Source organism: Chiloscyllium plagiosum, unplaced genomic scaffold (genome assembly GCF_037043375.1).
Source record: "Chiloscyllium plagiosum isolate Xiang-an unplaced genomic scaffold, Cpla_swu_hap1 HiC_scaffold_30, whole genome shotgun sequence".
NCBI lineage: Eukaryota > Metazoa > Chordata > Chondrichthyes > Orectolobiformes > Hemiscylliidae > Chiloscyllium > Chiloscyllium plagiosum.
The window spans coordinates 31581426-31598955 of record NW_028270168.1 but is presented as its reverse complement, the minus strand read 5'-3'; the positions used below and the strand labels follow the sequence as shown (position 1 = coordinate 31598955).

Sequence of the window (17530 nt, the reverse complement as noted above, 5' to 3'; positions counted from 1 at the left end):
TCTAAGTGCAAACCAGGTAGGCCAGCACTGATTGTTCAGGATATTGCCATGAATCATATGGCATTTGTATGTCACAGTACTGATTTGTGTGATGGGCTGTGTGTCGTTTTTGGCTTGAGGATAACAGCCTGAGATAGTTAGTTTTAACCGTTACTACACTGGTCAGCACTCTACCCTCATGATAAGATGTTGCTTAGAGTCAGGTGTACAGCATTTTCTTTTAGTAAATTTCACTACATTGCATTCCTGACAAGTACAAGAAGTGATATTTTAGTAATGTTAAATATCATTGAAGATAACTTTTAGTTAAATATTCAGCATTAATGTGGTTTCAGATTATGTTTTAATATGAAAAGCATGGAAATAGCTATCTGATGAATTTGAAATGCCAGTGAAAGTGGTATCATGTTGACAAAGCCTTAATGTGTTGGCATCTTATCTTTGTTCACAGAATTATTAAACTGCAGGATGAGCTTATGGCAGTGAGACTTGAATGCAGAAACTTGTACAGAAAAGGACATTTTATCTCCTCCACAGAGCATTTACAACCTTTGAACTTGACTGTCACTGACTTAACAACTGATGCCGGCTCAGGCACTTTGCACATCACTTCCCTTGTGGGATTTAAAAAACCTGTGACAAGATCAGAATTGATTGCAGTCTCTTCAACACAAGATGAAGGAAACCTGAGATTTGTATATGAGCTTTTGGCTTGGGTGGAGGAAGTGCAGGTACTGTTTACTACTTTGGTTATGCAAGTCAGAATTGGATTGTACTTATACAGCTAAGGTTTCATTGTTTTGAATTGTTTGCAAGCTTTTGTGAAGTTATGATTTTGACTCTTTTGCATCCCCCCATGCTTAAAAACAAAGCATTTTTTGTCTTTTGTTGTACTATGTCCATACGCCACAATTATTGAGCAATGCCTTGAAAAGCAATTGCTATTAGCATGCAGTTTCTTTTGCCAAAACTTCAGATTTATGCTTCGATATAAAAATCTACCTGCATTGCTAAAGTTGCAAGTATATACATTTTTGACCATGGCTGTTGCATCATATTATCTTGTTCCCTTCAACTAGTCTTAAAATTGAAGTAGAAAAATGATCAAATATTTTTCAAGATTTGATTCTAAAGTTAGTAATAAGCATTGGTCAGGCTCAAGGAAATCCCTGTGGCTGCTATTAGCAATTTGTAACTTGCTCAAGTTTTCAAAGTTGAAATAGACATCCTGTCAGCTTTACAGTGTCATGGCCAAGAATTATAATACTGAATCACCTCCTGGCCGTGACCTTTAGTTGCAATGTGTGCCTTTTCTAAAGAAAATAGACAGCCAAAAGGTGAGTATGGATGTAAATTCAGTGGCTGTTTGGATTTGAATTCTGGAAAATCGCACTTATGCAGTCAAGAAAATTTCAAGCAGGAAGACTAAAAGGAAGAGATGATGAGGGTCTGTCTGAACAAGAAGTCATCTCCTGCAGGAATTTTTATTTTCCCCTTTGAGAGTTATACAAAAATCTTAAAAGCCTCAAATGTAGCCTGTCTCTCTTTAGTGGCGTAATGTCCTAGTGTAGATCTCTCCTCACTTTGAGTGCTACCAGCCAGCTACCATTGAAGGGCTGATGAAGGGCTTATTCCTGAAACATTGACTCTCTTGCTGCTCAGATGCTACCTGACCTGCTGTGCTTTTCCAGCACCACACTTTTGACTCATACTTGTCAACACCTTCAGTCCTTACTTTCTCCTACTGTGGAAAGGAACTAGGGCAAAAGAATTTCAATCATTCTGAAAAGCTCAGAATCTTGAAATTGACAGTTCATCCATCAACGTCAGCATTACCATTTACGTTACTGTAATGGCCACAGAGTTAACACTATCTATTCTTCTTAAAACGACTGAGATTTATCCATATGTGTTTTTCAACTTTTATGCTGGCTTCTTATTCCTAATCTGTGCGTGTGTGTGTTGAATCATCATTATTTTTTTCTCGTATTTGGTAATGAATAAACTTCTCCCTTGTTAACTCAAGGTGTGGAAGTGCCGATGTTGGACTGGGGTGGACAAGATCAAAAGTCACATGACACCAGGTTATTGTCCAAGTAGTTTACTTGAAATCACAAGCTTTTTGAGCGATACTGCTTCAAGTGTATCGCTCCAAAAGCGACAAAGGGAGCAGTGCTCAGAATGCATGTGATTTCAAATAAACCTGTTAGACTATAATCTGGTGTCATGTGACTTGTGGCCTTGCTGGCTAAAGACAGCCTGATTAACTTGGCTCCTTTTTAAAATATTAATCCATTCAGTCTGAGAGAAAGGTGTATGCAAGGGAAGGGATACTCCTTTAAATTAACTTTGTTGTGACCAACTGAGGGTGAAGGTGAATTAAGGGGAGCAAGTTCATCCCTCAACCAGGAGCTTAACAATTGGGTCATTTTGTGAGGAACTTTGCCCAGGGATGGATTGTAACAAGACTGACATAGCTAATTTAATGTAACTCGAAAGATTGCATTTATCAGTAAGCTTAATTTTCTTTTTGAATGTTTTTGCAGTCTCCTCTAATTCTGAAGAGTATGCAATCTAAGCTTAAAGATTTGAGTTGAATATGTGTCCTAAGAAAATACATTTAACAAAGTTCTAGACTGATTGTACCCATTACCACACTAAGGTCTTTAGAGCTGAGTGCAACTCAATTGCAGACTGATTTGATTTTCTGTCAGAGCATGCAGGTGTGAATCATCAGGTTTTCTGATGATGTAGATGTTGTACATGAAATTACAATTTTTTTTTCCATTTCACTACTTGGGTTGGAGAGCTCACAGTTGCTTTTATATTGGTAAAAAACATTTCTGCTGCCAGCTATGTTTGTACTTGAAAACAACTTTGCTAGATTTAGCAAGGCTAGCAGACATAAAGTCTCATTTTTGAGTAAATTGGTGAATTAAATACATTTGCTTCATTGTGCTGTTGGCTGCCTGAAATTCTAATATAGGGAGGCAACAGCACTAGCACACATCATGCACAATATAATAGCAGTTGTAAAGCAATTTCAACATGTAATAGTTTGGAATTGATGTAAGGTTTGATCTCTCAGGTGAGACTTGATAGAGCTGAGTGGGGCACTGACTTACCTAGTGTGGAGACACAGCTCGATAACCACAAGACAATCCACACTGCAGTAGAAGAACTGGAATCTAGTCTTGAAGAAGCTAAAATTTATGAAGTAAGTTTTTTTTTCATGTTTTATGTTTCAGTAATTCAGGCATGTGTAATTCACAACCATTTGAATATATCAAAACTCTAGATTAGCTGTCACTTGCATTCTAAACTTCTGCTAAATATTGCTATCTTTGAGGCAAGCTATTTTATGTGCATCTTAATGGCCTTACTCTTCGAAAGGGACTATTCTGCCACGTTATTTCAGAATGAATTTGCTGTATAGAAAAGCCTAGTGTTAATTCCTTCCACGTTCATTCTAAATGAATTAACATTTATACAAATGCAATTACATTGTGGGTAATGAAGAAAGTTAATAGTCAAGGTAAATGTAGTATTAACTTCAGTTTGTAATTGCTTGTTGTCCCATCTGGTTTAGGTTTTTTGCTTGCAAAATTGAGGTTCCTGAGAAAAAAGAACACCATCTTTTAGCCCTTTAAATCTTCTGTCATTCAAGAAGTTTGTGATAATTTTCTATCTCAAATCCATTTTCCTGTCTCATCCCCATATTTCCCCAAGTAATAAGTATTCATGCTTTAGATGGACATCCACAATTTTCTGTTAAGTAATATTTTCATATTTTAGGCAAGTAAAGTCACTTTATTACTTAATAACTGTTTATAACATTGTTTTTGATGGCTTCTGTGCTTTCAGAGACTATACTGGTGAGGCAAGTTTCGATCTTTAAATTCCACATCTGCATTGCAAAACACTGTTTTGTGTTGTAATTATCCAGAGAGTATAAAGCTCCCCTTTACAACATGCAGCATACATTAATTTCTCCAAGTTGTTCTGTTTACAGAGTCAAATCTCTCCCAATTTCAAGACTACTTATGTAGACACATTAAGTAAACTGGAGCTACAATACCTCAAGCTACTGGTAAGTTAATTTGTGTTATTCAGTTATTTCACAATTAATTCCAATCAAATGGAACCTTCTCTGAATATAGGGAGTTTTGGAAAATAAAACTAATGAATCACTGCCACTTCTTTTAAAACTCCTAGGATGAATCCATCAAAAACTGGGCACTCGGCCTGCGGCTCCAAAATTTTACTCAGAATTAATTTAGAAATAAAAGTGCTACCCAGGATATTGCTAGTTTGATGACCGCACCTTCAGTGAGCATTTAAAGCTTTCAGCTACCCGGACCCAATCCTGTCTCTGCCAATAATTAAATAAAACCAATATAAACATTTTCATTGGAATACGACATTATGCTTTTTGTTAAACCTGAGCTACCTTGTATATCTTTGTTGGAACAAAGCAGACAAGTTTGTGCATTTTTTTGAGGGAGTGTTACATTAGAATATCTTCCATCTTACTTTTAATGAGAGAGAATTCTTTAACCCTTAAAGCCAATTTCTTTAATAAGTCAAACCAAATTTTGTGGCAAAAAAGTACAAAATGTACAAACAAGGAGTGGAAGTAGGTGGCTCAGCCCCTTGAGCCTGCTCAACTATTCAGTAAAATCATAGCTGATCTGATTATAGCACAAACCACCTTCCCACCAACCTTTTCCTAAGCAAGAATCTGTTCACCTTTGCTTTAAAAATATTCAACAATTCTGTTTACACCACCTTATCAGGGAGGAGTTCCAAAGACACTAACCCTCTAAACGTAAATAAAAAACATTTCATCTGTTTCAAGCAGGCAATGGCTGATATTTCTACAGTAACCATTGTTCCCTAGATTTTTCCATAAGAGGCAGCATTCTCTTCACAACTACTCTATCAAGATCCCTGTCAACTAACACCTTACTTTTCTCAACTCCTGTAAATACAAACTCAGCTCATCCAACCTTTCCTGAAAGAAAACCCATTCATTCCAGGTGTTAGTGTGGTAAATGTTCTCCAAACGCCTTTCAACCGATTTTACTTAAGGTGACCAATACTGTGCACAGGACTCCAGGTGCAATCTCACCCTATCTCACTCGGGCATCTAATATATTGGAACAACACCACTGAAAGTTTCTCTCCAACCCACACTCCTTCCTGACTTGGAAATATATCACTATTTCTTCAGTGTCATTGAATCAAAATCCTGGAACTCTCTCCTGACAGCCCTGTGGGTATACCTACACCAAATGGACTGCAGCAGTTCAAAAAGGCAGCTCATCACCATGTTCTCAAGAGCAGTGAGGGATGGTCAATAGTTGTTGGACCAGCCAGTAAAGTCCCAATTACAACGTGGTTAGAAAAATAAACAAATACCCTCTGGCACCTAAGTTCAGTACATCCACTGGTTCTCCTTTATCGACTATGTGTTAATTTTTCAAAAAATTCCAATAGATTGCTAAAACATGATTTCTTTAACAAAATCACATTGACTTTGCCTGATTAAATTGAAAGTCAAAATAAGTGCTAACTTCTATAATAAGTGCTTCTAACATTTTTGCTATTACAGATGTTAAACTAACTGACCTGTAGTTTCTGGTTTTTGATGTCCCTTTTTTTGAATAAAAGAGTTATATTAGCTATTTTTCAATCTAATGGACCCTTCTCTGAATCTAGGGAGTTTTGGAAAATAAAACTAAAGAATCACTGCCACTTCTTTTAAAACTCTGGGATGAAATCTATCAAAAACTGGGTACTCTGCCTGTGGCTCCAAAATTTTATTCAGAGTTACTTCATTGATTGTAATTTTCCAGAATTCCCCCATCTTTGCATTTCCATATACTGTATATAGCTCCTCCTAGGATGTTACTTGTATCCTTTATAGTGAAGACTGATGTAAAATATCTGTTCAGTTTATCTGCCATATCTTTATTTTCCATTATTAATCCCCCAAACTCCTTTTCTGTGTAACCAATGCTCATTTTAACTTCATTTTATAGAAACTCTTACCATCTGTGTTCATGTTTCTGGCTAGCTTTCTCTAATACTCCAGTTTTGCCGTCATTAATTTTTTTGATCATTGTCTATTACATTCTATCCAATCTTCTGACTTCCATCTTTCTTTGCATATTTTCGTTTTTCCTTCAAGTTTGGTACCTTAACCCCTCTGTAAAGTTCAATCACTATTCTCATTACTGCTACCTGAGGGCATCTTCACTGTGAGATCAATATTTAATCCTATCTCAATCACAATACCAGGTCTACTCAATACCAACCTGCGATGTGGTTACAATTAAGGGACTGTATGTACACTCCCACAAGTGACTTCTTGGCTTTCTTTTCTCATCTTGTCTCAAACTGTTTCCATATCCTAGTTTCCTGAACTGAGGTCATCCCTCTCTTTGTGCTCATTGTGATAACCTAACAGTGCCATCCCTCCGGCTTTGCAGAGCATCATGTTCTTCCTAATTGTGCAGTATCTTTCAACATTGAGGTCCCAAACCATATCATCCTTCAGTCATGTTTCTGGAATGCCTAACAGATTGAATCCATTTATTTCTATTCGTGCTCTGTTCACCCATTTTGTTTCAAGTACTACATGCATTCAAATACAAAATCTTAAGTTTTATCCCTTTGTTCTTTTTGTGTATTCTAGTCTAATCTGTTAGTTTATTCTTAGATTTGTATTACCTATCCCTTCCTGTCAATCTTTTTATTGTGTTTCTCACTCCTTCTCTTCCCTCCTTGATTTACCACTTAGATTTGATCCTTTGCCCCCACTATTTAATTGAAAATCCTTTCTACTTTAAAAAAACGTTTATGATATTTTGCCAAGCAATCTGTACATATTTTTGCTCTTACAAACAATTGGTAGTGGCAGCAATTTTGGAATTTTTAGTTAAAGCTCACATTTAAACAAATATGCATGAATGAACTTAGAGGGGAGGAGAGGAGGCAAAGCAAAGACTTAGCAGTAGAAGGCAAACTGACTTGAAGCGTCTATGGCAAGATGTGTCTATTGCAGACACCTGCACCAATCAACCCCACCGCCCCGTGGCCGAACACTTCAACTCCTCCTCCCACTCCACCAAGGACATGCAGGTCCTGGACTGCCACCACCGACGCCTGGGGGAAGAAGGCCTCATCTTCCACCTTGGTACCCTCCAACCACACAGCATCAATTTGGACTTAACCAGTTCCCTCATTCCCTTCCTGCCACCTTACCCCAATTCGGCACTGCCCCCATAACCTGTCCAGCCTGTCTATCTTCCTTCCCACCTATCTGCTCCACCCTCCTCTCTGACCTATCACCATTACCCCCACCTCCATCTACTTATTGTGCACTCAGCTACCTCCCCACCCCCATCCCTACTTCCATTTATCTCTCCACCCCCTCAAATCTCAAATGTCATCCCTAATGAAGGGCTTATGCCCAAAGCATTGATTCTCCTGCTCCTTTGATGCTGCCTGACCTGTGCTTTTCAAGCACCAGCCTTATTTTTATATGTTCATCCTTATCTGAACAAATTTCTTGAAAATGTAAAGATTGTTTTCATTTGTTTTCTTTGTGAGTATATTCCACTGTTTGCCCCTCTGATAGAGAGTCCATATCTGGATTGAAACTTGGGCCAGTGTCACTTTCCACCAGTCTGAAAGGTTGAAGAACAGCGAGTGGATAGAAACAGCCTTTCCCCTCAAGCACTGAAAACTAGTGCATTCTGTGTACCAAAAGCATTATTTAGGAGCATAAAAGGAGTTTTCATTCTGCAATTTAAAATCTTAGTTGCCAGTTGTTATAGTTTGTTGTAATGGTTCTCTCATAATTAAACACTGATCTCTCGACAATACTGGTTAAAAAGTTAATTGATAGTCACACTCAATTGTCACAATTCACTGGGATAGTGTGCTGGAAATCAACCCCCATTATTTCCAGAATCATCAGAAATGTGAAAATTTGATTAAACACCCAAATTGCCAATTACGCCAACTTATTAAATTCAGGTTAAGAGAAATGCGCACTTGATTTTTCTATTCAGAGAAGCACAGTCTTGCAACTGTTCAGATTACAGATGTCAATAAGTTGTTTTCTTCTAACTCCTTCTTAATCTTTGCTAACGATGTAAGGTTGTGAATACACTGATTTTTAGTCTTTCATTGCAGTAATTGAGGATTTTCCCTTTGTGTCTCTGAAGGTGTTTTTCTTTCCTTTTTCTACTTTCAACAAGGGAATTTGCAGAGTAGGGAAATGCTGTAGAACAACAAAACAACAGGAGGTTTTCTGTTATTTCTTCCCACGTAAGGGATAGTGAGATTCAGTTGTTGCCTTCTTTCAGGCTAGAAGCTTGACATTGCATACAGGCTATGGCCATTTGTCCAGAAGCCAATCAAATCATTGTTACTATGCCGAGCCCTTATAACCGTAATTGGAAAAACTAATCAAAAGACTATCTCTGGGGGAAAAACTGCCCTGAACACACACACTGTCATTCTGTCTTGAATGCACTCCCAGTACTTGAACAAGGCAACATTGTAGACACTGCACTTAATTTGTCACAGTAACTCATTTTTTAAAATGACAAACATCATCTTCCAGTTTCCTTGGTTTAAAACAGTGTCTTATTCCATTTTTCTTTTTAGTTCACACTCTAAAAAGAGGTGTTTATATAATGATTTACTATTTTCTTTAGTGCTGATCACTGACTTGGCGATGCATTCCTTTTTGTTAGTTGAATAAGTAATGCTATGTTGTTGTTTGTCCTCAGGAAACTTCAAGGTTACGAATGAAGCACTTGACTAGTTTGCACAGTTTTGTATCAAAAGTGACAACCGAGCTTATCTGGCTAAATGAAAAGGAAGAGGAAGAATTGGCTTATGACTGGAGTGACAACAATACAAATATTTCTGCCAAGAGAGAGTATTTTACTGTAAGTTTTATGCTGAACCTTTTTATAGTATAGTGTTTTAAGGAAGATTTATTTGTCTCGTTTACCCTAACCCACTGCTTCTTTGTTTCTCTAGCCTCATTATCTGGCAATAGTGCTGATAAAATGATTTAAAATTGAGAGCACTTCTTTGGGGTAGAGTAATGTATACAGGTACACTGTCTCAAACTGGGTGTCTAATACTGGAGGAATCTGCAAACTAGATGTTTTTAGCATGTGTTATGCATTGTTGTATTAACGGAGTTTAGTTTAACTTAATTGAACAGTTTGGCTGGGTGCTGCATGGTGCCAGACTTGGCTGTTTCATTATGCACTAATCTATTCCGGTGCTCCATGCAAAATCTAGCATTGCCTTTCTCAAAACTGGCAGCCTCACATGAACGTTTATCTGTAGTTTCAATTTTCCATCAACTGATGTCCAGTACAAAAGTTATGTGTACAGTTATGTTTCCATAAGCAAACCCGACTGAGCCATGGTTTTAAGAATGGCAGTCTTTTTAATTAGAAACTGATTCTCTTCCATTCCTTTTGGGTTTGCTAATTTGGGCAGAAAGTTGCCAGGAGTGGAATAAAAGTGAGCCATTGATCTTGAGTGCAGTTTTGATAACTGGGAAGGAGTGTTGTTGGAATCATACTCATGAAAGTTTCAGATCTGCACAATGTTTGCACAGATATAGAAGCATCAATTTTTTTAGTATGGATGTATTCTTGAGGCTGAGGGCATGTTGGGACTGGACAATTTTTTTAAAGCAATTCACTCTGATCAACTTCAAACACTACCTTGTCACTTCAGGGCTATTATTCCATTGCACTACTGAGTTTCTACTATTATTGCCTTCTAAATAGAAAATAAAACAGTAGTCTTGAAATTCCACACTGTTTCCACAGCAATGACTAATTTTTGTAACTGTCTTAAATATCAGGAAAAATTGATGCTCAGCTTGTGTCTCTTGTGTGCTGGTCCTGATATGGGTTTTGATATTTTTGGAAGAGTGGATATACTTCCTTCATGTATTCATGCTAATTAAATTCTTGGATGATGCAAATGACTTGATCCCTTTTGTGATGAAGCTGAAACTACTTGGAGAATTCATAGATGGTTAAAACAAAAAGGAATTGGATTCTTAACATGGCTTTTGTGACCATCAGACATCCTAAAGTGTTTCTCAATAACCGGCTTAGTAGTAGTATTTTTAAAAGTGTATCTACTGTCATGTTACTGAACGTGCAGCAGGAAATTTGTGCAAAACAAACTTTATAAAAAGCAATGTGATAATGCCCAGATGATCTATTTTAATGATGGATAAATAATGTCAAGGGCATTGGCAATAACACCCGTTGTTTCAAGGAAATCCATGGGATCTTTTATGTCCACCTGGGAGAGTGGATAGGACTTCTGTTCAGTGTCACATCTGGGAGAAAAGAAAATCAATCATACAACACTCCCCCTCAGCACTGCACTGAATTGTTAGCCTAGTTTGTCATTTTCAAATCCTGGAGTAGGACTTGAACCACAGCCTTCTAACTCAAGTGAGAATGCTACCAACATATGAACACAACTTTCCATCCCCCTCCCAAAACCCAACATGGAAACTGTGGTGAAGTTGAAGATTAATATAGCATATGTTCACAAATAAAAATGAAATTGCTCAAACATGGGAAAATGATTTTAATAAGCACTGATACCATTAGTGAGTTTTGAGAAGATTAGTAATACAGGTTGAGGTTCTGGATGTAGGTTTGCTCGCTGAGCTGGAAGGTTCGCTTTCAGATGTTTCTTCACCATAAGAGGTTACATAGTCAGTGAGCTGCCAGATGAAGCGCTAGTGAACTGGCCTGCTTGTATGAAACATTTGGGTGCACCATTTGCAGGGGAGACAATAAGCAGAAGTGTAAGGCTAATTACAAACGACTAGAGGGAGGTTTTGAGGCTTCCATGCCTGTCTAGCCACAGCAGCACCTGCAGAATGCCTGGAATGGCTTCACTTCCATGGACTTTATACACTTAATGGTAGGGTCTGAGGGAGTGTTGCTGAACAAAGAGACCTTGGAGTGCAGGTTCCTTGAAAGTGGGGTTGCAGGTAGATAGGATAGTGAAGAAGGCGCTTGGTACGCTTTCCTTTATTGGTCAGAGTATTGAGTACAGGAGTTGGGAGGTCATGTTGCGGCTGTACAGGATGTTGGTTAGGCCACTGTTGGAATATTGCATGCAATTCTGGTCTCCTTCCTCTTGGAAAGATGTTGTGAAACTTGAAAGTGTTCAGAAAAGATTTACAAGGATGTTGCCAGGGTTGGAGGATCTGAGCTACAGGGAGAGGCTAAACAGGCTAGGGCTGTTTTCCCTGGAGCGTCAGAGGCTGAGGGGTGACCTTATAGAGGTTTTCAAAATTATGAGGGGCATGGATAGGATAAATAGACAAAGTTTTTCCCTGGAGTCGGGGAGTCCAGAACTAGAGGGCATAGGTTTAGGGTGAGGGGGGAAAGATATAAAAGAGACCTAAGGGGCAACTTTTTCATGCAGAGGGTGGTATGTGTATGGAATGACCTGCCAGAGGATGTGGTGGCGGCTGGTACAATTGCAACATTTAAGAGGCACTTGGATGGGTATATGAATAGGAAGGGTTTGGAGGGATATGGGCCAGGTGCTGGCAGGTGGGACTGGATTGGGTTGGGATATCTAGGCGGCATGGATGGGTTGGACCGAAGGGTCTGTTTCCATGCTGTACATCACTATGACTCTGATGCTTGCTAATTCAACATTTTATCATGGAAACATTGTTGAGAGAGCACCCTCTGACACTAATTGGCCAAATCTAGGAAAATCATTGCTGGGATACAGCTACCCACATATTGATGTACGGAGCCATGTTTGTCTCTTCCTAGGGAGACTTAACCAATACATGAAATCACCACCTCCCCCCTCCCCATCCTGTCTCGCACACACTGGGGACCCACTTGTATTTTTTCGTCCTACTTGCTGACTTTGATTGTAAATTCTGTGACTAATCTTAACATTTGCTGTGGACGGTGATATTTCTTTTCCTTCAGAATTATTTGTCCTCTGTCCAAAGTGCACCTCAATAATTGATGTGATTGTTAAAATTGTACAAAGTTTGGTTAAAAATTACACTTATCACATCTCCTCTAGGAACTGAAGAAAGAATTGGAGCAGAAACAGAAAGTTATCATATCGCACCAGGAAACAGGGGAGCATCTTTCACTAGAGAACCATCCAGCCAGGCAAACAGTTGAGGTAATTTGTTCAGCAAATGTATCATCACATTTCGGTTGTACAGGATGTTTCTGAAGTACTGTAACCAGCTCTGGATGCCCTGTTATAGGAAGGCTGTTATTTAAGCTGGTTCAGAAAAGATTTACCAGGATATTGCTGGGAATGGAGGGTTTGAGTTATAAGGAGAGATTGGATTGGCTGGGACATTTTTCACTGGAGTATAGGAGGTTGGGGGATGACCTAGAGGTTTTTAAAACCACGAGTGGTATAGATAAGGTGAATGACAAGTGTCTTTTCCCTTTTGAAGACAAGGAAGTTTTTTTTAAGGTGAGAGGAGAAAGATTAACAAATGACATGACGGGGCAACATTTTTTTTATATACAGCGGTTCATGTGTGGATTGAACTTCCAGAGGAAGTGGTAGATGTGGGTACAGTTACAATGTTTAAAAGACATTTGGATAAGTAGATGAACAAGAAGTGTTTGGAGGGAGATGGACCAAATGCAGACAAGTGGGGATAGTTTGAGATTATGGTCAGCATGGATTGTGAAGGGTCTGTTTCCGTACTGTATGAAGTTTGACACATCATTATTGAAATCTGATTTCAAGGCAAGCAGGCCTCAGTTTTAGCTACCTCTGTTCAATCTATAATATGGTTAAAGCATGGGATTATCAAAAGCTGCTTCAAATCCTGCATTTTTTTTTAAAATGTAAAAATAATGATTGTTCCTAGTAGTTGTACCTTCTTGAAAACTCCTGGAACTTCTTAAGTCCCAGTTTGAACAGTTGCAACAATTACCTGTTGTACGGTACCTCTGTTTAATAAAATTTATGTCAGGATATTAGTTCGAATGCTAAATATTGGCAAGATTAATTTACTGGCTGCAGATTCATCATGTTAATTGATCAGGAAAAAAACATCAATTCTTAGACACAAGTTCACAATCTAGCTAATGTGGTTAGTGCACCAGTAAAGATTAGGTATTTGAGGGAGGGCATGGAGAATCAGGGTGCTTATAATGGCATAAATGTAGATAATTCATACTGAAAAAGCTAAAAAAACATTCTATTAATTTTGACATGTTTTCTGTAAATTTTCAAAGAATAGATATTAACAATTGTAGGAAATTAACAGCCACCTTGACAACTAAAGAATATTTACTGTAAAGAAATATTTTTATATAAAGTTTATGGTACTCAAATTTGTAGAACCTTGAATTTAATTCTTTGAATATGTTATGCCCCAGTTTATGCAGTAACAGATTTGAGGATTTTTAAAATTTATTCATGGGATGTGTACATTATTGGTTGGGCCAGTATTTATTGCCCATCCCTAGCTTTTGAGAAGGTGGCAATTAACTACTCCCTTGAGACACTGGAGTCCATTTGCAGGAGGTAGACACAAAAATTAGGGAGGAAATTAAGAATTTTGACTCCGTGCCAGTGAAGGAGCTGAGATCTATTTCCAGATCAGGAGGATGTGCAGCATGGTGGGGAACTGCTTGAGTGCCGTTAGAGCAGGCAAATGGAAAGTATACCATAATGCTACAGACTTGTGCCTTGTAGATTGCTTCGCGAGATTTATTGTAGAGATGAGGGGTTCCTCTTATGAAGAGGAATTGAGCAATTAGGCTTATACTCTTTGGAGTTGAGGGATATAAAATGCTAAAGGGAATTGACAGAGAAGTAGGATATTTCCTCAAGTAGTGCAGTCGAGAATGACCAGGTTGTAGTTTTAGGCTGTGGAACAGCAGAATCAAAGCAGATGAGAACTTACTTTTCGAAGGGTCATGAATCAATGGCATTCACTTCTCCAAGGTATGATGGCTAATGGGTCATTGAGTAAATTTAAGATGGAGGTAGATAGATTTTTAATTAGCAAGGGTTTGAAGCAGGCAGGGAAATGAGTTTGAGGCAGAGATGAGATCAGTCATTGTAATAAGTGTTGAAGTAGATTCAAGAGGCTGAATTGCCTACTCCTGCTCTCAGTTATAGAGTCATAGAGACGTACAACACAGAAACAGACCCTTTGGTCCACTTGTCCATGCCGACCAGATATCCCAACCCAATCTAGTACCACCTGCCAGCAACCGGCCCATATCCCTCCAAACCCTTCCTATTCATATACCCATCCAGTTGCCTTTTAAATGTTGCTGTTGTACCAGCCTCCACCACTTCCTCTGGCAGCTCATTCCATACATTTATGGCAAGACAGCTTCATCACCCTCTGCGTGAAAACGTTGCCCCTTAGGTCTCTTTTATATCTTTCCCTTCTCACCCTAAACCTATGCCCTCTAGTTCTGGACTCCCCGACCCCAAGGAAAAGAGTTTGTCTATTTATCCTGTCCATGCCCCTCATGATTTTGTAAACCTCTATAAGGTCACCCCTCCGCCTCCGCTCCAGGGAAAACAACCCCAGCCTGTTCAGCGCCTCCCTGTAGCTCAGATCCTCCAACCCTGGCAACATCCTTGTAAATCTTTTCTGAACCTTTTCACATTTCACAACATCTTTCGAATAGGAAGGAGACCAGAATTGCACACAATACTCCAAAAGTGGCCTAACCAATGTCCTGTACAGTTGCCACATGACCTCCCAGCTCCTGCAGTCAATACTCTGACCAATAAAGGAAAGCATGCTAAACGCCGCCTTCACTATCCTATCTATCTGCGACTCTACTTTCAAGGAGCAAGGAACCTGCACTCCAAGGTCTCTTTGTTCAGTGACACTCCCTAGGACCTTACCATTAAGTGTATAAGTCCTGCTAAGATTTGCTTTCCCAAAATGCAGTACCTCGCATTTATCTGAATTAAACTCCATCTGCCACTTCTCAGTCCATTGGCCCATCTGAACAAGATCCTGTTGTAATCTGAGGTAACCTTCTTTGTTGTCCACTACACCTCCAATTTTGGTGTTATCTACAAACTTACTAACTATATACCTCTTATACTCACATCCAGATCATTTATATAAATGATGAAAAGTAGTGGACCCAGCACCAATCCTTGCGACACTCCACTGGTCACAGGATTCCAATCTGAAAAACAACCATCCACCATCACCCTCTATCTTCTACCTTTCAGCCAGTTCTGTATCCAAATGGCTAATTCTCCCTGTATTCCATGAGATCCGACCTTGCTAACCAGTCTCTCTCTGGGAACCTTTTCAAATACCTTACTGAAGTCCATATAGATCACATCTACCGCTCTGCCCTCATCATTCTTATATTCTAAATGGTGGTAGAAAGGCTTTGGAAAGTCTGGGGCTGAAGATGTAGACCCCCAGAAGGGACCTCTTAGTTCCGCAATTGGTCAAAAGAATCACTAGGAGTATGATCTGCTTCAGCAAGGTTTCACAGTTTATTACGACGTCGGGCACAGGTTTGTCCAGCAAGACAGAGGTTAACAGCTTCTGTGTTCCTTGGAGAAACTGTGCAATTGAATTTGAATGATAAGCAATTTTATATGTTTCTTCAGAGACAATGCACCCATTTTTACAAAAGAAAACCAATGAAATGTAATAAGGTGACATAATAGATAGCAGGTTAATCCAACGGTATTTCCTGGGAAACAGTATTGTCTTACGCACATTATCATCTCATAACTTGTGGTTCAAGGTTAGTCAGGGTGGTCAGTTAATGTCTTATGATTCATACTTTGAAGACTCCATTGTCTGCATTATCTTTTAATTCAGCTAACTCAGCAAAGCAGGAATGCAGCTTTCAACTATTATAGCACAGTATTAACCTGAAGTCATTTTGTTCTGTTACTTTATATTAAAAAGCCATTTTGTGGTTATTAAAAGCTTGCATAGATTTGCTCCCGACAACAGCCTAAATCCAGGTTTTTAGATCCTCAGCGTGAATTATTTGCTGCAGGATTCTTAGCCTCTGTCCCATTTTTGTAGCTACAGTACTTGTATGGCTTGTCTTGTTCAGTTTCTGGTCAAACCCCACTTTGGTGCAAAGTTAGTGGTTAATTGTCACTAGTCAGTCCAAGTAAAGGTATTGTTCAATCTTTCTGCATTTGGGCAAGGACTTCTTCAGTATCTGAGGAGTTGCAAATGATGCTGAATGTTGTGCAGTCATCAACGAACATCAACACTTGTAACCTTATGATGGAGTGAAAGTCATTGAAGCAACTGAAGATGGTTGGGTGAAGGTAATGTTGAGCAAAGTATGTTGTTAGAAAAAAGGTTGTAAAGCTTGAACATTCAACATTTTTACTTCACAAAAGATACTGAAATTCAGTTTAAAAAGAAACACAATAATAGCAAGAAGGGATCCATAACATTCATTAATTTGCAGCTGATGTCAGTTGGTAGCACTCTTGATTGAGAGTCAGATGGACAGAAGTTCAAGTCTTGCTTGGATACACCATCGAGATCACTTTATCCAATCAATTAGATTGTGCATCTAACAATGTTTCAAAGAGATTGCATATTCAACAGCATTGTAATTCTTCTGTAAACATTTTAGATCTATCAGAATATTACAGCCTCCATAAATGTTACTGAGAGAAAAAGTAGGCTAACAAGTTACGTACCTATGCATCTCCGATGCTATTTGTAGGATATTGCAGTGCCCAGTTAGTTACCGTGCCTGCTGTTTACAGCACTGAGAGCGATTCAAAAAATTTCAGTAATGAATTATTTTCAAGTCCTGAACATGTGATAAATGACGACATTATAAGTTCTATTAGAGAAGATTTAGTTTGTCAACATAATAGAAGTACTTGCATTATTGTCTTATCTAACAACAAAATGGTTTTATAGTTGAATTATAGAAGAACTTGAAGTACTAATCATATTCTGACTAAACTGCTTTTTGTCACTTCAAAGGCATACAGTGCAGCCCTTAAGACACAATGGCACTGGATCAAACAATTGTGTTGCTGTGTGGAACAACATGTAAAGGACAATACTGCTTACTTCCAGGTAAGATAGACTTTATAGTTACAGTGAGCACATTAACTATAGGATCTATTTGCAAAAATAGTGCCTCATTGAAGGAAATCCATACATTGATTACTGAAATAGTTAATCTATTATCTTTAAGTGAAGGTTACTTTATAGATACCTGTGAAATAAAGTTAGTCAACAACATATGTTGAAAATGCAAGAGATGCTACCCCTCAAATTCCTAAACACTAGCCACAAATGTTCTTTCCAATAATACAGACTTATTAAAAACTTCCCTGTTTTAGCTGTAAGTTAGTGAATGTTCAGAAAATTCAACTCTTGTTTGCCACTTTACATTTGGCCCTAAGGAGCATGGAGCTGTATGAAAGATCTCAGCTACTACTGAACCCAACT

At 38.6% G+C, this 17530-nt stretch overlaps 1 protein-coding gene across 1 annotated transcript in view; it reads left to right on the top strand.

The window, feature by feature from the left end:
• The window catches only part of LOC122563694 (microtubule-actin cross-linking factor 1), a 536485-nt gene that overhangs the window by 265563 nt on the left and 253392 nt on the right, over positions 1-17530 (top strand). The window contains 6 exon segments of the mRNA XM_087976866.1: positions 452-731; positions 3089-3217; positions 4013-4090; positions 8808-8969; positions 12136-12240; positions 17057-17152. Of these exon segments, the coding sequence (XP_087832992.1) occupies positions 452-731; positions 3089-3217; positions 4013-4090; positions 8808-8969; positions 12136-12240; positions 17057-17152 (850 nt within the window).